This window comes from Amblyomma americanum, chromosome 9 (genome assembly GCF_052857255.1).
Source record: "Amblyomma americanum isolate KBUSLIRL-KWMA chromosome 9, ASM5285725v1, whole genome shotgun sequence".
NCBI classification, from domain to species: Eukaryota; Metazoa; Arthropoda; class Arachnida; order Ixodida; family Ixodidae; genus Amblyomma; species Amblyomma americanum.
Genome location: NC_135505.1, coordinates 83,444,065 through 83,471,710, shown reverse-complemented (window position 1 = coordinate 83,471,710; position 27,646 = coordinate 83,444,065). Strand labels below are relative to the sequence as shown.

General features: G+C 43.6%; 1 protein-coding gene across 1 annotated transcript in view; it reads left to right on the top strand.

Moving 5' to 3' along the window:
• The window catches only part of LOC144103474 (ornithine decarboxylase-like), a 105,154-nt gene extending 77,879 nt beyond the window's left edge, over window positions 1-27,275 (top strand). The window contains exons 6-12 of the mRNA XM_077636181.1: window positions 973-1,049; window positions 8,531-8,697; window positions 10,722-10,856; window positions 12,697-12,862; window positions 14,442-14,595; window positions 21,794-21,897; window positions 24,637-27,275. Of these exons, the coding sequence (XP_077492307.1) occupies window positions 973-1,049; window positions 8,531-8,697; window positions 10,722-10,856; window positions 12,697-12,862; window positions 14,442-14,595; window positions 21,794-21,897; window positions 24,637-24,981 (1,148 nt within the window). The 3' untranslated portion in view covers window positions 24,982-27,275. The remainder of the gene's footprint in view (window positions 1-972; window positions 1,050-8,530; window positions 8,698-10,721; window positions 10,857-12,696; window positions 12,863-14,441; window positions 14,596-21,793; window positions 21,898-24,636) is intronic.
• The last annotated feature ends 371 nt before the right edge of the window (window positions 27,276-27,646 follow it).

The window sequence follows — 27,646 nt, the reverse complement described above, 5'->3', positions numbered from 1 at the left end:
CGGTTCATGTTGTCCGCCTCTTCCATGCTGACGTTTGTTCCGCCTAATATTCAAGGTCACCGTGGCGGGATTCTTCGAGAGAATCGGGATCGTTCACCGAGGAGCAAAGAGCGCTTCAATGTGATTCGCTAAATTAGAGTTCTTCTGGAGCAAATTTTATTCACAGAATAAAAAATGCTTATCTGACTGAAGAATTGTGAGCGTGAAAAATTTAAAATAAATTGTGCACCATCTCCTCTCCTTACACCCTTAAGAGTTTGCTAGTGCAAAGCAAGAAGCTGAACCTCTTGATATTCACGAAATACCCCCAAATAAAAGTAAGGAACGTTCTATGTTCAAGGTCAATGGAACAGATGACGGAAGAAAACAGTGATTTGAAGAATACCTCATGGGGGGTAGCATTTTGATTTCGCAATGCGCCGCGTAAAATATATAAAAGAGGAACATGATGCATTAGAAGAATTTGATCATAGCGTTCACTTTTAAACATACTTTAGGTTATCATAAGATAGAGAGTCCGAAATATCTGCTCTCTGGATATACTCGAGAAAGTTTCCCTTCGAATGCAAGTAAAAACAATCATGCGGCGATGCAGAGCTTTTGCATATGGTCAATACTTTTACTATTTTTGCTTTCTCGGTCAGCAGTAGTTTGGGGGCTAAGCCGCAAGTGAAAAGTAAACTTGTGACTCAAATAAAAACAAGCATATTGATGATACTAGTCTGGAATTGCGATTCGGTGGCCACATTATGACATAAGGACGTGAACACATGTGTACAGAGAAAGTCTCAGAGAAAAAGTGGCAATATTTTGTAGAGTAAATGAACTTCGCACGTTCATTTACTTTCAGAAATAATTTTCATAGCCCCAAATAAACACCTCCCAGAGTCATTTACATAGGCGTGCCTCAATTTAGTATCTCTGGCATATTCATCCTTAAGTTTGCCTCTTACGTGCTTCTTACAATTTCAGCCATCAAGGCTTGCACTGATCCAGTCGTACTGCAGCTTCTTAAAGACCGGGGTGTCAATTTTGATTGCTCCAACAGGGTAAGTGGCTCGGTGTTCAAGACGTATATATTCTGTTGTAAAGAAAGGCTAGAAAGCGTCAGATGTCTCCGCGCATGACAGGAACATTAGTCTCAACGCAGCTTTTTGTAGTCTTATAGTCCATTAAACGCCACGGTACGTTTCCTCTGAGCTGGTGCTTGAACCATCAAGCAGTATTGGCCTCAATGGCAGCGTTTGACGTCTATATAGTTTTCGTGAGCACCGTTCCCCATAAATTTTACAATGATCATGACTGTAGCAGGAGTACGATGACCTTTAGCTATTCATTTTTCTTTGTGCACGGACACGGTACACGAGCAAGGCTCTTGTTCGTGTTCCGAGGAAGCTGTCAAAAGTGTTGTTGATGACTTGATGCTCATCTCTCATTCCCTCTGTATATGACATAGTGTCGTGTCTGAAGTCAGAAGTGCTGGGCAAGGTCTGTAGTTGAATATTTATAGTGGAGGTGTCGCCGTGGAGTTATTGTCAGCGAAAAAAATAATTTAAAACAAGCAAGGAAAAAAAGCAATCAAGAGCACGTGCCGTCTCTTGACTGCGTTAATCCCTTGTATCTTTTTTTGCAGCAAAAAATATTCTATTATTTTTGGCATGAGTCGTTCGTGAGAGCAGGGATTGAATCGCTGTCATGTGATAGGAGCGTTTTTTTAGTACACGCATTCTAAAAAATGTAGTCCTAAATGGTCTTGTAATACTTCAGCGATAACAAAATGTGATCGTAGGAAGAACTTCTTATGTAGTTGAAGAGGTTCATCAATAGAGTGATGGCTGAAAGAACTTTAGGAAACGATAAAACTCTATTCTTCGAAAGGCTGTGTTAAATCAGTGATCTTTCAGTAAGTTAACTTTCACTTCGTATTTCAAAGATTACAAACAATAATATAGCACGTTCTTCTATAAGGTAGGCTTAAGTCTTAAAGAAGGCCGAAATATACTGTAATGTATCTGACAAATATGAATGGCGGTAGAACTACCTTTCTTACAAAGTTGAAAACTAATTCCAGTTTTTGTTTAGCTATGAAGGTAAATGCAGTCATTTCAAACATTCTGCAGTATGAAACAGAGCCAAAGCAATATTGGTATATATAACTCTATGAGAGGGTGAATAGCAAAATGGCACAAAGCAGCGCTAAACTGACTAGGCCTTTACAGCATATATTTATTTTATAGCTTCTCGAGGCACATTCGAAAGGTGCTTACTTCCAATGAATATAAGAAGTCGGTCAAATGGCTTTCTGTAGAGACTTGCGTACAAAATATCATATGAAGGTGTAAATGAAAAATATTTTTTTCGTGTTGGAAAAGCACGAAAATTACCACGGAGATTTTACATTAGTAAATGAAAACTGGACATAAAAGTAGCTCCTCTGCCTAGATTATTGTACAACGATTCCACTCTCGATTTCAGCTTCTTTTACCTGTACTGATGTAATCAAGGCTTGTCATTTGAATAGTTTTGATAAGAGGTGAATTCCTCCAAATTATTTTAGTCGTATGTTTAGCTATAATAGGACGTATCGTAGCCAACATCAGCGTTGAGTTCATCGTGCGGTGAATATAGACGTTTTATGAAGCCATACCAGGCGAAAAAACGTGATCTTGAAATGACGGATTAATGTTGAGGCAAGTTAATTTGAAACCAGAAAAAAAGGCAGTGCTAAATGAGGCAAGAGTATACACATAAATGCTGGGAAGCTCACCTCGAGCTAACTACGATCATCTTTGTACCACAATATCACAGGACTCGAGAGATTGTAGAAGCCTTCCATATTGCAAATCGAGGCGACTGTGTCAGCCAACTATTTATTTTACTGCCAAGAAAAGAAATTGCATTTGCAGATAGTAGTAGGTAATCATCAATTTTTATGTCTACAATTCTAAGGATTTTCTTTGCTTCACTTTTTTTTTACTCGTATTTATATGGAGCGTTGAAAAAAATGCCTTGGTTGCTAGTGAGTTCCTGTCTTTTGTAGTCGGCCTACGTCTTTCATCCTTATTAGCAATATAGTACCAATCAAACAGTACTTAATTTATTTATAGTGCTGTAAATAGTTTGCACCACCAGCTGAGCTGACTGCTCGGTGCAGCCAGACAAGGCCTCGCGGCTTGGCTAGCCCTAAGAATGTACAAATGTGAGGCGCAGGAATAAAAGCTTATTAATATTGTCACAGGCCAGACGGAGAACAGTCGTAGACGTAGAGGGGGACCGCAGAACGGCCCAGGTTTTTAATCGCCCAGAACAGAGCCAGCTCGAGCGCGCCTCACGCGAACGCGACCACTTCGTCCTCGTCACGGCTTAGCGCGCAGGTAGCTCGAGCCAGGTCCGTGGCATTAGTCCCCCGAAAAAGAAGAGCATCGTCCCGATGCGAGGGTATGTACAAAGCAGAAAACGAACAGGAAAAGCAGGAAGACAATGTTTAAAAAAGAAACGAACAAAAAGAAACAAATTAATACGCAGAACCCGAACACAGTTTAAAGTGGAGCGTCATCGCTCACACGCGAGAAGTATGGCTTAAGTCGCATTACATGCACAATGTCAGTCCGTGGTTGCCGACGACCGGTAGCCACAGTTCCACGTGGAACAACCTCATAATCCACGTTTCCAACACCACGGAGCACCTCATAAGGTCCGAAATATCGGTGCAGCAGTTTTTCGGACAATCCTTTTTGCGGACAGGGGTCCACACCCACACACGGTCACCGATGTTGTAGGTAACCTCCCTGTGGCGCCGGTTGTAACGTCTGGAGTCCGTGTCTTGTTGAGCTGTGATGTGCAAACGAGCAAGCTGGCGAGCTTGCTCGGCTTGTTCGACAAAGGAGCCCGCATCTGGTGTCAAGTCATCATCCACGCACGGGAGCATGGCGTCCAGCATCATCCGCACTTCTCTGCCGTAGACTAGACGGAATGGTGTAAAGCGGGTTGTTTCTTGAGTCGCAGTGTTGTACGCGAATGTGATGTAGGGGAGTATTTGGTCCCAGGTTCTGTGCTCCACATCCACGTACATGGAAATCATGTCGGCCAGTGTTTTATTAAGGCGTTCTGTGAGCCCATTTGTTTGGGGATGGTATGCTGTCGTTGTTCGATGGCTGGTGTGACTCAGCTCAAAGATGTCGTGGACAAGCTGAGCTGTAAATGCCTTCCCTCGGTCTGTGATGACGACGGACGGAGCGCCGTGTCGAAGCACTATTGCACGCATAAAGAAAAGCGCAACTTCGAACGCTGTGCCTTGAGGGAGAGCCTGCGTTTGGGCGTAACGCGTCAGGTAATCGGTTGCAACAGCTATCCATCTGTTTCCTCCCGACGACAAGGGAAATGATCCGAGGAGGTCCATGCCGACTTGTTCAAAGGGTATGTTAGGAGGCATGATAGGTTGCAACATGCCAGGCGGTTTCAGAGGCGGCGTCTTCCTACGCTGGCACTCACGGCAGGTCCGAATATATCGCTTCACACATGAGGCAAGGTTGGGCCAATAGTAGTTCTGCCGCACTCTGGCAAGTGTGCGCGTGAATCCCCCGTCCATCGTGTCAGCCGCAGGCTCCGCGGCTTGTCTCCAGAATTCGGACTCCAGCCTCAAGAGAGCGCACCCATGGCTACGACCACGGCAGCAAGGTCAGACAGCGCCCCGTTCATACCTGCTTCTTTTGTGAGCCTGCAAAATCCCCGGATCCCGAAGCCCTTTCACGGCGGATACTCGGAGGACGCCCAAGACTGGCTTGATCAGTTCGAGCGCGTTGCGCGTTTCAACGGCTGAGACGACAGTGCTAAGATCCGGAACGTTTACTTCAGCTTAGAAGACGCCGCTCGGATCTGGTACGAAAACCGCGAGACGAGTCTAACGACGTGGCAGGACTTTCGTCGCCAGCTGTTGGAGACTTACACCAGCAGCGATCGCCGTGAACAGGCCGAGCGTGAATTGGCCGCTCGCATTCAGCTACCCAGCACCTCCACCAGATGTCACAGGCCAGACGGAGAACAGTCGTAGACGTAGAGGGGGACCGCAGAACGGCCGAGGTTTTTAATCGCCCAGAACAGAGCCAGCTCGAGCGCGCCTCACGCGAACGCGACCACTTCGTCCTCGTCACGGCTTAGCGCGCAGGTAGCTCGAGCCAGGTCCGTGGCAATATTATGAAACACAATACTGCCGCTTGATTGATTTTCAGTGTAAAACAATTTTCATGCAGGCAGATATAATTAGATGAACTGCTTAGAAATGATAATTTATAGTTTTTGAAACAAATGAGAATAAATGCTTGGGTGCGTTGCTGAAAACAATTACAATAGCAAAGAGGGCAAACCAGCTGATCAACTACTGATATAGACTTTTCTCTGAAAGGCGAGATGCAAAATGTTTCTCAGAAAATACCCAGTTTGGATAAAAATGGATGATTACTATAAGTAATAATCACTGCCAACTCAAAACAAAAAAATTGGCTCATTGATTGCAGCCTTGGAAAAAAAAATATCATTCGGTTCAATTAGACTGCTTCTTATAGAAAAGAACCCCGGAAACAAACTCAAGCAAATAAAAACAACCACACTTGTTTGCTCGATGAATGTGTTGCATTTATCTCGCGCTCTACATACTGATGTTACCTGGTTAGCTACATTTGAAGTCACAAATAAAAATAAGGGACAATATTTTTCACAAAAAAAAACACATATTGCACTTGAAAACTTGGAATGAAAGATAAACAACATTCCTTTGATGGTATTTTTGTTCTTCTTTATATGGGTGATACCAGAAAGCAGTAAATTGGTTGTCCTAAAATCTTGGAGTTAAACACACCTGCGTTTTGAGAAAAAAAGTACTGAAGACTGAAATTTCTGTATTACATTCAAAGAAAAAACACAACACACATTCTGCTTTCGTGACTTGTATAAAAATGCGCATTGTCACTTCTTACCGCGAAACACCGGAATACAAGTCGCTCAAGATGCGGTGTGTTTGTGTTCACAAAACCCGTCCAGTAAATTTCAAGAATCCAAATTGATTAAATAGGTTTATTCTGAAATGCTATCTTCAGGGTCGATGGACCGCCAGTTTTGAGCACACGGTTTTCTTTGCTCTAGGCTAGTTCAGCATCAGAAATGTGCATCTGCAGGCTTATGCTTGCTTCCCGTACAGGCTGAAGGGTCGTTTTGGTGAAACAACGCGTGTGATGCGAAAGCAACCGCTCGGTGGGTAATAAAACTGGCGCTCTTTCCGTGCTTGAACTGTATTTATATGACTCACAGCCTTAGCGTCAATAGCCCGTCCTCACCGGCGCGAGTCATCCTGGGTGGAAGGGCCGCTATAATGCAAAAGTGAATGACTGCTTTCCCATTGTGCGCTCAGTGTTTTCAGTAACAGAGCAGGAGGGAAACATAGATCAATGGTGCAAAAGGTGTTTCAGAGGAAACGAATCCTTCGTCAGGCGCTCAAAGAATTCTGAAAAAAAGCACTCTGTGGTTAAGATAACCCATCTGAGGCCATAACGTTATAAACTAATGATGAGAATGGGGAACAAATGTCAATAGTATAGTTATCATCCCTGCAGCTCTATGAGTGTTCACAATTCGCAGGACATTTAGCTGTTAGTACCGAGAACTGCTAATAAATAAAATTTTAGTTTACTTGGTTTATTCTTCAAATATTTACAATGCCAGAAGCAAACTGTAAAGACTCAAAAGCATGATAAAGATGAGGTAACTTGAAAAATATACATTCTTGCAGTCGCAATGTACCGCAACAGATGGCACTTCTGTTGCATATTAAAAATGTTAACATAATATCGAGCAAGTAGATGTGTAAAGGAATGAAACATTGTATTTCGCCACTTAGAAGCAATTTAAAAATCAGAATAATACCAATTCTTGATAAATATATCTGCTATTGTGAAAAACTGATTGAGGTCCTAACGTTTGCTCGGTGTTTAGTTATGCGTAGAATAGTGGCAATTTTTACGACCTAGAGACAAGGCACCTCTTAGCCAACACGGCGGCAAAATGGAGTACTGTTTTTGAGTTCAGCACTGGTAAAAGCACACTTAAGAAGCACACTTTAGAAAGCACACTTTTAGAATTTTACAAAGCACCTGCACTTCTTTCTCTATAACCGCTGCTTCGTATTACGGAGGTGGAAGAGAATAAAAGATACGGGAGGAAGAAATGGTTCCCTGGATACACAAGCAACAACGCGTCATTAAGGCAGAAGAGCCGCCAAATAAAGAACGTAGTTAGTGCGCGCGGAGAGTGATTTAACACTTATGATAAGAAGAACAGCAACAATGAAGGATTTTACTCAGACAGACGTGATCTCCCTGTTCTTATCTGATGCTGTACCAACAGCGCCAAAACTGTTATTATCCAGATTGCCAGGTATACGAGGAGAGAGAAACAAGCTCAACTGCCTTTCTATATTTTAAATACTTGACCAGATGCCTAAAATATAAATAGAAGGTGTAAAATTAATGTAATATCTCAGAAACCTACGAAAACAAGTCGTGTTTCTGTGTATCCCTCTTTGGGTCGTGAATCCAAAACACGTCGAATCGCAGGGAAGCATTTCGAGTAATTACTAGGCCTACATCGGCGAGCATTCAAGGCATAGTCCTATGTGACTAGGGCTGGGGCTGGTGTTGAAGGTAATTAGAGGCTTAGCTATGAAAGATAGGCAAGGACGAGAATGGCGGAATATGTGAGTAGGGCGCTCAATTTTCACTATTCTTCTTGAAGAAATTCATTATTGTATGTACTCATCGAAATGTGCGACGATTCGCGAAGATATCATAATATGGAAACAGAGAAAACGGTCTTATTACTTGCTGGTGGCGCCGCAAAAAAATTCAGCTCCTTTTCTGATAAAACAATAAAAGTGGTCTCGAAGCAGAGATCACTCCTTTGCATTAAATTGGGGGCACTCATCACTTCTTTTGTGGTTAACATTTTAGAATCTTGCAATCTGCAGAGTTATGAGGAATGCGAAGGGTTGCGGGGACAAAGGCCGCAAGTTAGGAAGAGTGATAAACTATAGTTCTTTTCCCCGTAACAGGCTCTCAAAATATCTGCAAGAGCCAATAATTACAGATCAAGCGTCTTCACCGATAAGAATGTGAGATCCCATAGACCTGCTGTGTACTTCCGTAAGCACCTGCTACTGTCGGCACTAATGGTCATGACCACAGGAAATCAAGTGAGCCGTCAGTACAAAGTTGATGTTCAGTGCGAGACAGTTACGCCATCTTGCAAACCTACTGCTGTAATTTTGTTTATTTTAGTGGGAGAAATATTTCCCAGCTGCCCATGTTTCTGTGCTGTTTTTAATGGCATTACTGATGCTCTTAACGTTGTCTGCGTCAGAATTATCTGCAAGTAGAAAGCAGTGTTAATAAGAATTATATTAATTCATGTGTAAATATGACTGTGAATGACCGAGAAAAGAAACTTTGCTCAATTCTTGCTACCTTAATATTATTTATTGCAGAGAGAAATTGCTACAATGCTGGCGTTGGGAGCAACCCCGGATCGCATTTTATACGCCCAAACAGTGAAAAGCTACTCGCACCTGAACTATGCTCTGGATCGCGGCATCGACCTGATGACCTTCGACTCGGCTGAAGAGCTGGACAAAATAGATCAAGAAGGCGCAAGGTATGAAAAAAGGCATTCCTCAACAGGACAGCTTTGCTTTTATGGGGTTTAACATGCCAAAGCAACTCATGCTATGAGGGGCGTCGTAGTGGAGGGCTCTGGAGAATTTCGATCACCTGAGCTGCACTGAAATCGCACAATAAACGGGCCTCTCTCATTTCACCTCCATGGAGATGCGACCAACGCGGCAGGGATCGAACCCGTATCTTACGGGTCAACAGGCGAGCGCCATAGCATCTGAGCAACCGCGATAGCTTAAAAATGAACGCTGTGAGCAACATTGATTGCAAAATAAGTAAATTGCGCCTCAATATTGAAAGAGATAAGTACTTGGGTTGCGATTGCCTTTGCGTTGTCAGTAATAAATTTATTGCTGTGAGATATTCGTTAAAGATTTTGAAACCTGCAATTTGTTCAAACTCTCCTCATAAATGGGTCTTCGTCAGCATTAGTCCAATCATGAGTAAGGAAGCTAGCATAGCAGCCCATTGGAACAATACCAGAGAAGAAAGTCAGAACGACCACTCCAGCAAGCTCAGCAATGATATCTTCTTTACATAATGTGGATATATTAAAAAAATGAGGCAAACTTTTTGTTTAGCATATATATAAAAATTGTGAATGTAAAGATTGCAACCTTTACGTGCCGATATGCTTTAGACGTTTTCGGAACGTACCTATTGGCGCCGAGATTTCCGCAGGCGAAGTTATTTGAGGCAAAAGGCGATGAAATAGCTTACTTTTGGGCAGTGAGTTACCTGATAACCAACTTCTGCACTACCAAGAAAGACGAGAAAAATGAAATTGCAGCACACGAAATGAAAACAGGATGGCTGCTATTTATGATATCGAGCTTTATTTATAGAGCACCATTTCTTGAAGCTACAGTGTCATGTTGAAACTACCGAGTGCGACCAAACAGCGGTTAAGGTTCAGCGCTCAAGAAATACTTGGACTTTAATGCCGCCTGCGGATGCGGCGCATCGTAGTGCCGAGATAATTTGTTGTACTTCTTCAAGTGGTTTTCTTTAGCTTAGTCTGTTAAGTGGTTACCGCATGCGGCTGGCAACCGAAATCTCTTTTCGAGTACAGAACTAAAAAAATCTCAACTTCAAATGACATGAAAGTGGAACAATGTATTCACCAAATGCCTTACACAGTAATGCGGTAGAACAGAATCTCAATCTAGAAATACACACGACATCGAAAACAACAAATTAGCAGCAGAAGAGAGTTTAGTGTTCGCTTTGTCTTTAAATTCGTTGCTGCATATATATATGCCTTTTTATATATGTTTCGGCTGGAGGACCAGCCTTTTTCGAAAGGCTGGTCCTCCAGCCGAAACGTCCTGAATTAAATCCTGTTATGTTTTTTCAATTTTCGGTGATTTTATATTATATTGACCAAATCAGCTGCCAGAAATCACTTTTGATATATATATATATATATATATATATATATATATATATATATATATATATATATATATATATATATATATATACCCGTGACAGGAACGGAGCTAGTAGACCACCAGCCCCGCTGCCTAATGTGATAAATGGGCAAATTTAACCTCACCAATGTGATACGAATTATTACATAGAGCTGGCAGTGGCAGTAGTAAATACAGCAGCAAAATGTACTTCCGCTAGGATACATGTTACATCTAAAGTCCGAGTGTTCAGCTACATGTGAAGCGTTCGTCGCTAAAACCATGCGTGAGCACATCGCACTCAGCAGTGTTGTCATATTTGGCTGGTTTCTCACTTACTGTTACCTTGGTGCGAAGCCTTAGTGGACTTCAAATGCTTCTGAGTAGCTCGGTTTTAGATGGATTACACACACCTTCCCTTCGCTACAGACACAATGTTTTTGTACAATGATAGTCGCATGATGAACTGTAGCAACATTACACGTGTATGCCTTACGCGTCTGTAGACCTCCGTGTTTGCCGACAGTAGTGCATTCACAGCTATCCGTTTGATATAGGAGCAAAAGCAATTTGCCCTCATTCTTTTTTGCAGACTTCTGCTACGAATAATTGGCGATGAAGTGGGATGTCACTACACGCTGAACAAAAAATTTGGCTGCCTCATCAGTGACGCTCCCAAGCTGCTGGAGAAGGCTCGTACTCTCGGGCGCAAAGTGGTGGGCGTTGCGTACGTATGATATCCATCTCATTGACTTTGACTGTGGCGGGAATTCAGCTCAGACAAACGCATTAAGAAGGGATAAATTGATCGAGAAATGTATTTCTAAGCGATGGTGGCTGTTCTTAATGCTTGATTGTTCCAACTCCAGCGGCCTTATTAAATGTGACTAATTGATGCTGAACGCAACGTCCCAGTTATGATTCCATACACGAAGACATTTTGACCCATGCTATGTGCAGAACTGTTCGTATGCTGCGAGTTCAGTGCACGTTAAAAAGTGTGGACAGGTAGTGTCGATATTATAGGAACTCTGTAGAAAAACCTATGCTGCGAGTTCAGTGCACGTTAAAAAGTATGGACAGGTAGTGTCGATATTATAGGAACTTTGTAGAAAAAACCTGACTATGTCCAGCTGAGTTTACATCAACGTTTCCGGACATACATGTAGTAACTAGCTCAAAAAGACAAAGAGAGCAGATAACAAAATGGGCACATGCTAGACTTTCAGTTGAATTTTACTACAGCAAGAGAGTAATTATACACTCATTTTTTTCTTCTTGCTTCGATAGTGCAACAGTCAGCTTCCGTTGTCGTTGCCTTCTATTATCATAATAAGTTGCTGCTGTAGCAGAATGCGACATCGCGGTAAAAGAAGAAAAAATAAGTTTATAAATACTTCCATCCGATAGTAAAATTTAATTGCAAAATTAGCGCATGACCTTTTGGTTCTCTCCTGTGTGTGTCTTTCGGCATTAGTTACTGCATTTGGATTCAGTTACCAAATAGCCCGAACCGAAATTGGACGACCTTTCAATTCCTAGCACAACGCCGTGTCGTTTAGAGCAGGAATTTGAGCTAGTTGCTAAATATGCGTAGTTAAAAAGGCACGTGATGCTTGTAATAAAGTTCATAATCTAAGAAAGAATACATTGTACACAGCAGGTCGGCGTCCCCTTGATTTTCCTGCTCACCTATCGCCCCGGCCACTCGGCATTCCGTCGCAACGTAGCCTTCATCAAAAGCCTATAGCACTGAAATAGCCTCATAGCTCCGTATTATTCATTATAGGCTCATATATTACGCGAGGTTAGTATTTGATGCCTACTGGATGCCGACGTGTGTTACCCCATACAAGTATTTTAGGCACCTTTGGGATTGGGGATAGAGTGCTAACTGGCCCAGATGGCCGCTCTACTAGTAGTTAAAGATGTTGCAGTACAACTACGTACTTTTAAACCACCTGCTAAATTACCTAGCCTGTGTGAGACCAGAGGGTTACGCCCATCCACACAATCACTCGGCGTCCGTGGGATTGAATTTATCATTCACTAGATTGGGCTGTCGTAGCTCTGCTAACACTAAAGGTATTGAAGAGCGAAATTAAGTGTTCCACGTGCTGTGCCAACTCTAGACGTTGTTATATGCACGAAAAACTTTAGCGCAGGGCTCAGAAACTCATTCTGCTAGCTAACAGAGGGAGCTAGCTGAGTCTATTAAAAATGTTTTATAATTAGTGTCCGCATTGTTCTCTTTGTTGGAAAACGTTTATTACTCTACGTATATTCTTTGACGGCTGCTTAAAGAACGCCCATTGAACAATTGTTATCAAATTTGAAGAGGAGCCGTTGGATTGTGTCACCAGAAATAAGAGAAAACCTAATGCTAGAAACTAACGACAATTTTTGGAGGCCCTAACGAGCCGCATTAGAAGACGACGAAACGAATGGAGTGGTAGTGAACCGTATAAGGTGAACTAAATAACTCGCAATTAGTCTAACGCGACAACATGTCCGAAAAAGTTATTGATATTTTGGCCGAAGCTTTTTAACAGTATACTTCTTTTCAGATTCCATGTTGGTTGTGCGTATCAGGACGCTGAAATATTTTTGAGGACCATTAAACAGGCCAGGAAAATATTCGACATGGCTACAGAGATGGGCTTTGAAATGACAGTTCTCGACATTGGAGGTGGATTTCCAGGCGGCTTGAGGAACAAAGAAAAATTCCTCAAGGTAATACCGTTGGTTCTGTTGAAAAAATTAACCTTGTGAGTTATTCTTTAACTATAAGATGAGGTGCGCCCTGTCCACCGGTGGACCCTAGAAGCTATGTAGGAGTATGCTGTCAATTTTGAATTATGGAGCGTTGATTTTCAGCGGTTCTTATTTATTCTATTTTTTATAGTATATTGCTCTGAATGACTCCACCATACCAGATTTTCTGAAGACTATGATATTGCTTTCTACTCTTGTAGGGAATTTTAACACGCAAAAAAACACACCAATTTAGAAATCGCCAACTATGCTTCTTGTACATTTGTTTCTGCGTCTATGCCGCCTAACCTGGCGTGCAGACTCTCCGAGGGTTTTATGCTAAGTTAAGGCTGAAGAACATTACTTCGGAGTAGAGCAGATGCTTATATGCATTTGTTTGTTGGTGTCTGCTTGAGAACAAATCTCAGAGCATTCCCGCACATCTCGCATGCAGTATCGCATAATTGGCTTCGTATACCGCGACAAGCAAAGCCTCGAAAGGTCCTGGATATTATTTACTCACAATCTCTACGATGCGGGTCTACACAAACGGTGCAACTTTGTTTCATAGATTTAGGTCTTTCTTAAATTTTTACTGCCCTATGTGTGTTGAATCGAAATAAAAAGTACCGCAAAATAGAATTTTATACGCGACTACTATATTATCTACTATCAGCGGTGCTTCCATTCCTATTGAGAAAGCAGGTATTTTTTTTCAGCTCTATCTAGCATATACGACGAAACGTTTGTGAACGTCAACTGCAGTGTTTTTTGGGTATAAAGATGTAAGGCACTCTTAATACATTCGGTGATGCGAATCGAAGGCAACTTGAAAAAAAATGATAACGTACTGTTTGCCAATATAATACCAAGTACCGTAACCTTTGTAGCTACACGCGTGTAAATGCTTGTTTTCGATATGAAGTGTGCAGCTTCTCTTTAGGAATTTCGGGGGGGGGGGGGGGGGGGCTGGCATTCTTCGAAATAGCTGCGGTAGTTATTATGCAAAAGCAAATGAATAAGACCTGTTGTGGGCCTCCCTGAGAAGAACTCACGAATAAGAAGGCAGGAAGCTGTAACTGCGGTGTATACTCTTCTGTTCTGTTAGTCATTCTTTGCGAATTTGATTCGGCGCGTATTAAGATACCAATAGCTCACACGGCTCATGGAGATGCATTAAATCTGATGTATTTTTTTTATTACAAATACTCGAATTACAAGTATTTATTTTTCACTTCATTCTTCACATTTTTGGTTTTCACGTCTGAGGATGTGGAGAGTTAAGAACCATAATCGATATATTATTATTTATGAACTTGCCCCGCCTGTTCATGAAGGCAAACTGCAAAGAATAATTTTAGGAAGCTCGTGCTGTTCATACTGCTCTCATCGGCTATTTTCTCACGAGAGAAGCGATTATGACTGGAAAATTGGTAGACAACTCATTAAAAGTGGTCCGCATTCAGGAACCGCCATTCACAAATGTGCATTCCTACTACCATACCAAAGAAAATAGTGCATCAGCAATAATCTCTTCAATGCGTCCCTGGATGTGCAGGTGTGCGCAACCATCCGTTGTGGCATTGACACCCACTTCCCTCCATCAAGTGGCGTCCAAATCCTGGCGGAGCCTGGCCAGTTCTTCGTTACTTCGGCGTACACCATGCTGCTCAAGGTGGTCGGAAAGAGGAAGAGGACTCTCCTTATCGACGGTAGGTGAAACGATGCCGAACAGTTATGTATAGCCTTGAAAGCAAATATAAGGATATCGAAAATCAGACGGCATTCCGCAGTGTTTCTAGGCGATTCTGCAGTGTGAGGCGGCATTTCTGTGTCAGCCGTGGGCTTTTAATATTCAGTTTTGCAAATTTGCTTTGAATAATTGCTTCATTTGATTTGGTCTTAATTGCTCCTATGGCACAGACTCTGCACCTTTCCTCCCTTTCAATGTTCCCTATTTGGCTTCGCTCTCTCGCTGTCGCACTCCGTCGCCCCTTCCTCCGGCCAAACAAGCCTCCAGATTCAAAGCACACAACAGATTTTAAGGAAAGCGGTAGGGTATTGCTTCCGCTGTATTACCATATTCATGGTATTCAATTACGGGTCATGGACAGAGATTTTTTGCCACTGTGTAACATCCTAACTTCAAGTGCACTGCACAAAGTGTTGTCTATCATTTGTGAAACGAACCAATTTCTTCGAAAAATACTGCAATAATCTGGTAAAAATGCAGACAGTGAAGTGATTTAAGCACTTCCTGACCTAGGAAGCTCGAATAAATTCGTCCCACAAGAAAAAAATGCACATTAAATAAACCTGCGGTCTTAAGTGGCAATGTGGAAAAATGAGCATTTGATTGTTTTCTTTCCACCTCGACATTGTGACGCTGAAACAATCTGTATCAAGACAACTAATTAAAAACCTCAAGATAGTGTTTTTAAGGGCAGACCGTGAATTCCTAGTGGGAAAAATTATTCTGATGGAAGGCGTTCTTAGGAAAAACCGCTGCCCTGTGTTTACTGGGAGAGTGTGTATATATATATATATATATATATATATATATATATATATATATATATATATATATATATATATATATATATATATATATATATATATATATATATATATATATATATATATATATATATATATTAGCAGACAAGGTAAGGGAAATGGGGGGCTCGTTTGACAAACATATTAAGGAAGCCAACAGTCACCGAAACCAAAGGGCATAGGGGAAAGTTTTTAATATTTTTTTTTTATTTGTAGTGCCAATCAATCGGTTTAAAGAAAATTACTTATAAAGCAGCAGAAAAAACAACCATGCCGCCGGTGGGATCCGAACCCACGACCTCCGAATATCGCGTCCGGTGCTCTTACCAACTGAGCTACAGCGACGGCTGTCTAATATGCTGCTTTCGATGGTATTTATGTTTACTGCGTGTAAGCGAACCTTGAGAGTGTTCACCAGCGCCACCCTCGACCATAGCGGTGGACGTAGCACGTCCTGTAATACCGCGAGTGTGACGTAGAACGTCATCTAACGGCGAGGGCGGAAACTGTGCGAGAGCCCTCTTATGCTACCTATGGCAACAAGACTGCCAGAACTGCCAGCTCAGTTGGTAAGAGCACCGGACGCGATATTCGGAGGTCGTGGTTTCGGATGAGCTGCTTTCCCTAGCGGTGTCATTTGTATCACTCCTTTCCCCCCACCCACAGATAGATGCAGAAGCTCGTGGCATCCTTGACAACTTTGAAGCGTTCCACGTTTTTCCATCATCAAGTTGGAAGGACGATTGCCCCTGTTTTTTTATCACTTTTCTTGGGCGGCTAAAAGCCAGGTCACCTTTAAAAGCAGTTTGTCTGCGTACTCGTACAAGGTCACCAACATTCACTTTGGTTTCCCTTGCGGCCCTGCGAACGTCTGTGTATAGTTTACTGGATCGCTGCTTTTGCTTCACCCGCTCGCGTAGGCGGTGGAGCTCTGAAGTAGGGTCGGTTGCAAATATTGCTGACGGATACCCAACGACATCGAGCCGAGTCCTTGGTAGACGTCCATGCAGGAGAAGTGCTGGAGCAACTGCAGTTGTGGCATGCGGCGTACAACGGTAAATGCCCAAGTATTCTGTTACCGTTTGGCGTAAGGGACGCTGCTCGAGTGTAGCCACTTGAACAAAGCTTTTAAAAACTCTGTTGAACCGTTCTACCTGTCCGTTTGCTTGCGGGTAGTATACGGACGAATGCCGCAAGTGGATGCCGCGATGCTGCAGAAAAGCTTGGAACTCTCGAGATGAAAACTGTGGCCCGTTATCGCAAACAATTTCCTCTGGGTAACCTTCACGTGCGAACACTGACACCAAGAAGCCTGTTACTGTGCGTGTTGTGGCTTGGTTGCAAAAGTATACTTCGGGCCACTTAGAAAAGTAGTCGACCAGCGTGATCGCATATCGACAATCGTGTGGTGCACTCTCAAATGGGCCAACAATGTCCATGCCAAGCTTTAGCCATGGTTCTATGGTAAGGGGACCGGGTTCAATAGTGCAGCCATAACCTTCGTGCTCTTGTCCTCTGCCTGGCATATACTACACGTTTGAATAGCTAGCTCGACTTGCCTGTCCATGGCTGGCCACCAAAATTTTTCTCGCACACCTGCTTTCGTTCGTAAAATTCCAGGGTGAGCCTCATGAGCAGCGGTAATTATCCGCGCTCTAAGTGATGCGGGAACCACAAGGCGTTCGCCACGCAAAATCAAATTGTCCACCACTGACAGTTCATCGCGAAGTTTGAGGAAAGGTTGAAGCTCACACGGCAGAGATTTTTGCGCAGGCCAGGACGATTCAATGTAGGCCTTGATTCGTTGCAGTGTGCTGTCTTCCGACTGGGCCTGTTCAAACTCTTCCCTGGTAATGCAAGAAGATATAAGGGCAACTGATACAGTTTCATCTGGTAAAGTCTCTTCTTCCTGAGGAGGTGACGCAGGGAGGCGAGAGAGCGCATCTGCTACTCGATTTTGCGAACCCTTCCGGTACTTTACTGTATAGTTGTACTGCAGTAGGCGCTCCACCCACCGTGCTATCCGCAAAGGACGCCTTCCTGGCCCTTGAGTAGACAGCAATGCGACCAAGGCTTGATGGTCAGTAAGCAACGTGAAATGGCGTCCTCACAAGTAAACATGCCACTTCTCGCACGCCCAAACACACGCAAGCGCTTCGCGTTCTCCTACTGAATATCTCCTCTCTGCAGATAAAAGCGCTCGAGAAGCAAAGGCGACAGTGTGTAGTTTCTCTCCCTCCACCTGTTGGAGAACCTTGGAGAACCGCTCCAAGCCCACAGTCTGAAGCGTCAGAGGAAACAACAAGTGGAAGAGATGCATCGAACATCCGCAAAACTATGTTGGACGCAAGTGCCTCTTTGGTGTTTCGAAAACTGGAGTCTACCTCGCCAGACCAAACAAATGGTTGCCCCTTTCGAAGCAGAACGCGCATCGGTTCAACCATATCGGCAAAGTTGGGAACGAACCTAGAGTAGTATTCGACCAGTCCCAGGAACGATCGAAGGCTGGCTGTATTGGTGGGTGCCGGTGTATCCTTGATGGAAGCAACCTTTTCCTCCAGCGGAACAATACCGCTTGCTGTGATCCTGTGACCAAAAAATGAAAGTTCCTGCGTATCGAAGATACATTTGCTGTTCAGTTTGAGTCCTGCCTCTTTAATGCGTTGAAGTACTGCTGCAAGGTTATCTATGTGCTCCTGCCGGCCCCGCCTGAAGACTATAATGTCATCTATATAGAAGAGCACGCCCTTACATCCTTGCAGGACTTTGGACATCATACTCTGAAATGCAGAAGGCGCGGAAGCCAGTCCGAAGCACACTCGTTTAAAACGAAAGAGGCCTTCGTGAGTTATAAATGCGGACAAATCGCGACTCGCAGGGTGAAGCATGACCTGGTGGTAAGCTGACGCGAGGTCTAGCTTAGAAAAATTTATAGCCCCCACTAAACTATGCAATAGCTCTTCTGTATGAGGAAGGGGAAAGCTGTCTAATACGACAGCTTTGTTTGCTTGTCGAAGGTCTACACAGAGGCGAATACCTCCCTCTTTCTTCTTAACGACCACAATGGGTGACACCCATTCAGATGCCTCCACCCTCTCTATCACGTCCAGATTTTCCAACCGATGGAGCTCTTCCGAGACCAATGGTCGTAGCGACAGCGGAAGGCGCCGAAGTTTGGATTGCACTGGCTGCACCGTGGATCGCGTTTTGACGTGATGCACAAAACCTTTCGCGAGGCCAAGGCCTGGATCGAAAAGGGATCCAAACTCGCCAACTAATTCCATTGGGAGGTTAATATCCTGCACGGCTTTCGTCGGGTCAGGGCGCTGTTCCCTTCGAGAATTAGAAGTTAGCGTCGTTTCAAGGCATTGCAGAGATGACCCATCAATCTGTAGACCGAGGGCCTTGATGGCATCGATACCCAAGAGTGAGGTGCCTTGTTCTACGACGTAGAAAAGAAGGCTTGTTGTGCTAGCTTTGTACGTAACGTCAGCGAAGAAACAGCCACGAACCGGAATTGGCTGTTTTGAATAGTCCAGTAACCGAACAGTCGGGGCCAAAAGTACTTGGCCTTCAAAATACTGCTTAAAAAGATCGTGTGCAACAATGGAAACTGACGACCCAGAATCTACAAGGAAAGTTATGTCCGCACGGTCAATCGAAACTGTGACGTGAACAGCGGAGCGAGCGGCCGTCGTCACAGCCAGAATGCTCAAAACTTCCTCGCTAGGAGAGTCTTGGCTGTCTACCTCACGCACCGGAGCGGAGCCTCGTTTCTGGCAAACAGAGCGGAAGTGACCCATGACACCGCAATGGTGACAACGCTTGCTTTTGGCTGGACGTCCTGTAATACTGCAAGTGTGACGTAGAACGTCATGTAACGACACTCTCAAGGTGAACACTCTGAAGGTTCGCTTACACGCAAAACATAAATACCCACGAAAGCAGCAGATTGGACAGCCGTCGCCGTAGCTCAGTTGGTAAGAGCACCGGACGCGATATTCGGAGGTCGTGGGTTCGGATCCCACCGGCGGCATGGTTGTTTTTTCTCCTGGTTTATAAGTAATTTTCTTTAAACAAATTAATTGGCATTAGGAATTAAAAAACAACAACAAAAACATTCCCCTATGCACCTCGGTTTCGGTGACTGTTGGCTTCCTTAATATATATATATATATATATATATATATATATATATATATATATATATATATATATATATATATATATATATATATATATATATATATATATATATATATATGCGGCAACACAGTTGTATTGCTTTTTGTACACCGATAAAATAGAACTTAATAGAGTCTTCATAGTAGGTAGACTATTGCAGGGACATCAGACTGCAAAGGGTGATCTGTATATTATTGTAGGCAGTGAAATAACGTGGCAAGCTTGAAAACAGCTAAAATCATTAAAAAAAGAAGCAAAAGCAGTTTCTGTGAGTTTCGACTTTTACCTCAATTAAGCTGTAGGCTCAAGAATATTTGATGTTTAAACTTGAACAGAATAAGGAGTAAAAAATTCTCTAGATAGGCGTATATTCTGGAAGGCAAAAAATGCCAATTTAAGAAGAATGCTCCAGTGGTAAGCCTAATGTAAGATAGATAAATGGAACACACCGCTGCTTTGAATTACGCATGCCTCGGCGACACACAAATAAAAAAGAAGCATTTTAAGAACCGAAACAACGTTTGCAGGCGATATTATGATACATCAAAGAACATTACTGGCGAACTGATCCACATGGCCTAAGTGTGCCCCTCTTTCTATCAGCTCGGCTTCGTGATGAAACGAAAATAGTCAGAATTATTGTTTTTTTATGTACATTTTATTATATATATGGCCAAATTGAAAATGTAATGAAATATAAGAGCCTCGGGCGGTATTTGAGGCCATGCCGGCGTCAACCGAGTCAGTTTTTTGGCTCTTCGGCTGAACCTCTCGGTTTTCGCTCCTAGGTCCTGGGAGGTGTTTCGGTAAGGTATTTCTATATTTGAACCAGCCTTGCATGAAATATGTAGGCCAGGCTAATTGCCCTTAGACCGTGCCATTGGAAACCGCGAAAATCATACCTACTGATGAGAGGGGGTTTGAAGGGATCATGAGGACAAACTTAAGTGGTCTTCTATTCGTATATTACGGTGTTTTAAGTACAAAGACGCCCTCTGATTTAACAATCACCTCTTATGAGCTAGAAAAGGCCAAAAAGTAAAAAAAAGCGTGTCGTCACCAAGGGCTGCTCTCGCAATAAAACAGTGCTGTCAGAACATTTCACGTTGCGGATCCCTGAGGGCAGGCTATACCTCAATCGACTTGCAGCTGGAATCACGAACGCCTTGTCGGTCTTGATTCGAGCGACGGCGATATTTTCAAGCGAATTTTATTCTCAATAAAATTCACAATAAAATTCGTCCCTTACAGACGGAGAGAGGACAACACAGCCAGAAAGAGCCCTAGCGATGATTTTTACTTAGCCGAACAAACTTGATCATTTTTCGCCGATTTCCCCTTCAAGGCGTGTGAGCGGAAATGACAGAACGTAACGTGCAGACATAAACGAGGATGGCATCCGTTCATATCAGTGACATCCTTCACTCCTCACGCTAGAAGCAATATTGCTGCACGTCCATGTAGTCATTATTCCTGTTAGAAGTGGTCAACATCCCACGCGGTCAATATTCCTGATGCGGCTGATGATTCAAGAACCACAAAGGGGTTGTTTTAGGAGCATATAAACATCGGAATGATCGGCAGTGGCTACATCAGGAGACCGGGCGCGAGCGCGAGAAGGAAGTAGAACACGTTCGCAGATGCCAGAGAATAAAATCAAACAAAAGTCATGCTGAATGCCTTTGTACGCTCCCCAACGTCGCTATAATGTTGGGAACTAGTAGCACCTATCGCCTGTCATAGAAAGTGCTTCGCTGATCGTGCAAAATATTTTCCTAGTGGCACCAACTCTCGGGGCCGAGATAAAGCGCATTTTATTTCTGCTAGTTTTGATTCTAGATGAATGTTTCTTTTTCTCTTGACGATTCTGACATAACTGATGAATAATTTTTAATGGCAACAGATAAGTTGAATGTTCAGTTCGTGTTTGACAAAATGGCCGATCTGTTTTTGATTCCGCCTGCTTCAGAGATCGTCAGGAAATCGAGATATTCACCTTATGACGCCGAAGCCATTAATAATTTGTCACTGCATTGTGCTACAGCATACAAATGTAGAGAAAGTTCCTGGCTTTACCTAACCTTCAGTATTGAGAAACCACAGAAGAATCATTGATCTATGCTTTGCATGTCAATATATGCAGACTTAATGTTTATCTCTTATTTCTAGGAGAACTTCAGGATTACCAAGAGGTGTTCTTGAGTGAGAGCAAACGTAACTGCATCACAAACTGCATCTACGACTTCCTGGATGTGCAGTTCAGGCCACTCGATGTAAGGAGACCTTGCATTTTTTCGGTACCCAGTTGAAGAAAAAATTATGGTTACACCCGTAGCGACTTTAAGGCTTTATGCATATATTCCCGATATAGTGGAATCCGACTGTAAAGATTTAGAGACACTGTTTATCGGCTGGTTTATAAATTATAGGTTTTTTCATTTTCTCTCTGGCAAATGGAGCTCATAGATGCGCCCTTCTTTTTCCTTGTAAGGCATATGTAAGTATGAAGGAAAGTTTACTTCACGACAACTTCTCAGCAGAAGATGCGGCAGTCTTTGAAAGCTTTATACAAATACCTTAACATTTCAAATTGACTTAAGACAGTCTGTCTATACGCTGATGCGCTAAATAAAATTTATTTGTTTATTGAAAAACTACATGCGCATAACTGGCGCGTACAGAAAATTTTAATCTCATTCATGGTCAGATTGTTCAGGTCGAAGCACATTTTCTGACTATTTTCTTATCCCTATATACTACCCGGAGCATTTACCATGACTTTAAATTTTACCGAATAAACTTACTGTATATATGACGAAAATGCGCCGCATTATATAGTCACGGAACAAAGGACTGAAACATCATTCATCGGCAGCGCATGCGGAAAAGTCCTCAGGGCGCGTTAACAAGAAAACCGCAAACGAAGGGGCAACATGGCAGGAGGCAAACAAGCTCCGTGCGACAAAAAACAGCAAACTGCGGAAGTGCTGCCAGTTGGTGTGTGAAATAGGGCTTCATACAAAGTACGTGCACTGCTTCAGGCTGGGGTCGACGGCGCGCACTCTGCACAGAACCGTCGGGCAGAACTTCATAAGTCACATCCATGATGAAGCGCAGCAATCTGTAGGGGCCAAAGTAGAGGAATAGGAGCTTCTCCGATAACCCTGGGCGTCGGATAAGGGTCCATACCAACACTTGGCCGTAGGGTTGGTACTCGACGTGTCGGTGTTGCTTGTTGTAGCGGCGTTCATCTGTCCCGTGCATCTGGCCAACAGTGCAGATCTGAGTGCCAGACCATGTTGACGTAATTTTCTTTAGAAGAGCTGCCAATTTGCCGTTTAATACTGAAAAATCGGTTGTTCAGAAGCTGTAGTCGTCAATGTTGGCAAATTCCTGTCAACCGATGGGTGTTTAAGGGGGGGGGGGGTTAGGGGGGGGGGGGCGTCTTTAGCGCATTGAGCTCCAGCAACCCCGCCTCCGATAGGCGTTGTCTTTAGTTTTCCCGGAGAGGGCTCGGCGGCAGTCCTTGCGCCGGCGGTGAGAAGTGCTGGCTTGTCAGTGATGGCGACGGTCGGCGATGTGATGGCGATCTTGACTGCCGTCGTTCTGAGGATGGCAGACGCTGCAGAGTCACGTAATCTTTGATCTCGCGGGGTCGTTGACCAAATGGGGGCCCGGGCGCGTCGGCGGCAATACCCTACAGCCCGAGCGCACGATATGGGCCCTGACGGAAGATATGACCGGTTCTCCACAGTGGAAGCACAAACGCCGTCGGTACGGGCCACGCCAGACGTCCGCCTTGCACAGAGGTGGTTGATCATTCGGCAAGTATGGCACCAGCCGTATGAAGGTAGGGGACGTGATGGTCCGGAACAAAGGACGCAGAAGCTAGGGCAGGGCGTCGCAGAGTGTCAGCGTAGGTCGAGCGATGGAAGTCATTCCGGAAGGGCTGAGGTTTGTCACCCGGTAACGGAGGTCTGATCACTTGCTGCACAACCTCGCGGATGACTCAAGCAAGAGCGGCTGTCGATGGTTGCGACGCACCACGAAACTTCTGGAGCTCTTCACGTAGAATTTAGCGGATCATGTCCCGGAGGAGGTCAGTGTTGTGTCCGAATGCCGGGACACGACTCCGTGGCTGAAGCCGCAAGTACTGGCCTTTCGTATACGGTGCAACGTTGCTGAAGGACCTCCTCTATTGTAGCGTCCGTAAAAAACTCTGCAACAGTACCGGGGGTGTGGGGGGGGGGAGCGCACGAGGCCAGCGAAAAGCTCTTCTTTAACCCCGCTCATAAAGCGGCGTAGCCTTTTGGGTTCTGACATAACTGGGTCAGCTCGCCGGATGAGACGCGTCATGTCTTCGGCTTGCATGGCTGCCTTCTCGCTGGGCATCTGAATCCGGGACTGCAGCACCTCCTGAAGCATGTTTATGTTGGAAGGACATTTATATTTTATTACTCTCGTTATGTACAGAAAAGCGCCGCTAAAACCTTCCTTCGCTTCTAAACTAAATATTAAGATGGCATAGTTTCCAGACAGCCAGATTAAGCTATTTACCAAAGCCAGACGCAGGTCTATAGGAGCTCCAAAAAGACATTTCATACATGCGTAAAAAACAATCCAACTCCTTGTTGGAGCCGCAACTTTCCCATGTTATTTGCATTATTAACACTTGTGGATAGGATTAATTCCTTATTCGAGAGCGCATGTGGCGTCCGATTCTGCTTATCATTGTCCTTTGCGCTCATGAAATATTTCACTGCTTTATAAGACGGAAACATACGAGCAGCTGTAGATACGGCAAGAGTTTCACGAACTTCACATCGGACAAATGTCCATCGGTTGTCCTGTCCTGTGAGCTTCATGTTCCTTTTTTTTTTGCTTGAGGAATGCTCGAAAATTTCAATGCCGACACGCCCACCTTTCTACCTAAACCTTACTATCTTCCTTATCCACCATATTTAAGAATAAGGAAAGATTGTAATCAGGGGTTCTTTTTGTATGTTCCCCAGGCTCAAGAAGATCGTCCACGAGAGCTCCTGAGTACTTTATGGGGGGCGACCTGCAGCCCGTTGGATTGCATTGCCGACCGAATGCTCTTCTTTGACGTCAAACCAGATGAGTGGCTCATCGTGGACAACATGGGCGCCTATTCGCTGGTCAACGCCTGTGGCTTCAATGGATTCGGATTTCCGAGGGTTCACTACATCGTGGACCCTCAAGACGCTCAAAGAGTCCGCGGCATTTTGGATGCCTTGCCTGTCGAAGGTGGCTACGGGCCGGCTGTTGAGATCGTAAAGAAACGCCCCAGCGACAACGCGCTGAAAAAGAATGGCGTGATACGAAACGGCCACTGACAACATTGAGCTTTAGTGGGAGAGCAGATTGAAAACCACGCCGAAGCGATTGGCTGCTTCTTGCCTACTGTTACTTTTATCTCAGCACAGGCGACAATGATTGCATAAAACATTTAGCCGGCTCGTCTTCGATGCGAGAAAAGAGGTTTTCAAAAAGGTGTTGGGCAACTTTTTGTTTTTACAAAACACTCTTCAAGACCATCACTAACCTCTGCCAGGCAATGTGTATCACTATTGTGCATCACCTGCCAGCAATGTCGTCACTGTCGTGATTGCTACCCGGCACATCAACCAGTACGCCATTTAGCAAGATTTAAGGACTTATAGATGGCGACATGTCTGCGAATTTAGAAAGCTAGCCTTAAATATTTATAAATTTATTGGTTAGGAGGCTGGTGTGCAACTGCTTTGAGGCCGACATATTAGAATGTGGCAAACAGTTCCTTGACTGGTTTTCATAATAATAGAAGTTCGTTTGCAGAACGATGCAAAATTCAATGAGAAAAGTCAAGTCCTGGCGGCAGTGTTACAGCTGTTAGCGCACAGGGTGTTTTCTTACTTTTTCTGCGTTTCTTCAGACCGACGCCAAGGTAAATTTGAAGTGCAGTCGATGTTCTCTCCCAAATCCTATAGCCCATTATATAAGATGCGAGGCATAGCTCTGCCTCCTGCTTAATCGCCGGCCTTTTAATTTACTGAAAATTATGTAGAAAAACGGTACGTAACGCATAATTAAGTGGTTCGCGGCAATAGGAATGACGTTAAGAGGTTCCAATGTTCGTCCTACTATGTTGACCCCCGTCTACATTGTTGTATTCAGGCGTTGTCAAAACACCAAGCTGGACCCAAACCACTCTATCGGTCCCAACTGACATTATCTGCCAACCGAAGATATCACCACTGACATTAGAGTTCAGCACTCTGCAAAAAGAAGCTACCCGGCGTAAAAAAAAAAAACATACCAGCCATTAGCAATTAGAAATTCATCACGATCAAAATAATGCTATATTTTTATCGGTCAACGGGCCTGAACATCAGCGGTGCTAGTCTGCCACTGCAATCGAAAACGTAGCCTGTAAACAAATACAAATTAGACGGCGAATTATTCAATAGTGGCAAAATGCTTTTGGAAAGAAGTTACTAAAAGCGGGATATATTTAAATAAAAGTTCTTTTTGTGTTAATACACTCAGGACTCAATGTATAAATATTTTCGTGTGTTGCAAATTGTTCCATTGCAGTTTCACCACTTTACAATTGGACAGCTTCTATCGCCCTCCCCCAACTGCTTCCGAGCTTTTAGTAATGAATAAATCGCAAAGTTTAGAAGTGGAGGTCGTCACCTGGTTACCAACAGAAAGCAGTGCATGTTCCACGCGCTGTGTCATTTCGGCATGCAGTACCAACTAGCCCGACACCTTGCGCTTGTCAGTTGGTTGCTGAGTACAATCGAACCTCAACCTTTCATAATTTTTTATCAAAATATGAATGGTCCAAATGAAAACTTAACTAAGCCTTGCGCTTTAGTGACTGCAGCGTCTGCTGCTTATAGCAGTATGATTGTTGCACTGTTTATTGCAATTGTTTAACCGCAAGGTTCTCTGCTACTGCTCATAGCAACCCGTGTAAGGTGTACTCCCGACGCCGTTGGCTATAGTGCTAAGAATTCGGTGCCCATCAAAGAATTATTACTTTTATGATCGGCCAGTTTCAGTGACGGCAATTGTAACGTATTGCGTTTGCAATGACAGAGTGCTTTTGAAGACCGGCTGAACAACGAGCCTTTGCGGCTCATAAATTGTACCCAGAGTTTGTTCTTGCTTCGTCTATTGTTTTCTTTGAGGCCTTAAAATTTTAGCATCATTTTGCGCTTCTTAATCATTCCTTGATTGCTTACACTCGTTGCGAAGGATTGTATCCTATGAAGGTATATACACAGGGACGACCACTTCAGTGTGCCAATTGCTTGATCGAGCAAAGGAGGTATTCATGTAGTACATCTCTCTTTTCAATATAGTCAAATCGGCAGCAAGGAAATAAAAAAGACCAATTTGTTTTAATGTTTGAAAATACGTTGAAACGAGGTTAAGGAAAAAAGAGTATCTTTTCGAACTTGGTAGATAAAGCCGTATTATTTATATTGAATAATTTCTAAGGCCTATTCTAAAACAGAAAAAAAATTCTTTAATGGTTTGTGTGACCAAAAAACTAGGCCCTATCTATTTTAAAAGTGCAATTGTATTGTTTCTCTATTGAATAAATAAGGAAAAAGCATTGTTTGTCTCCCTTTAATACGAAAAGTTAGAATAAGAAGTACAATTAGAATTTAAGAGCCAATTTTTCTGAAACACGTAGCACCACCTGCCAGGATGAGCAGGTATTAACGATGTCACAAAGTCACGTGACTTTTATCGAGCAATCATGATTACCCAAAAGGGCAGCATGTGATGACATGACATGCTCACGTGAACTTAGTCGACCAATTATGGAATTTTGTTGCGGAGAAGCCAAGAACTGTACCACGACTGCACAGATGCCATCGCATTGAAACGACCTCTTAAATCGGTTTTCACATAAATCTGAACACCATTTTTTTCACCAATTGAACCCAAGCTCCTTACGACCATTACTCGTTTTTCTTTCAAATTGAGCTGCAAGGTTGTTCA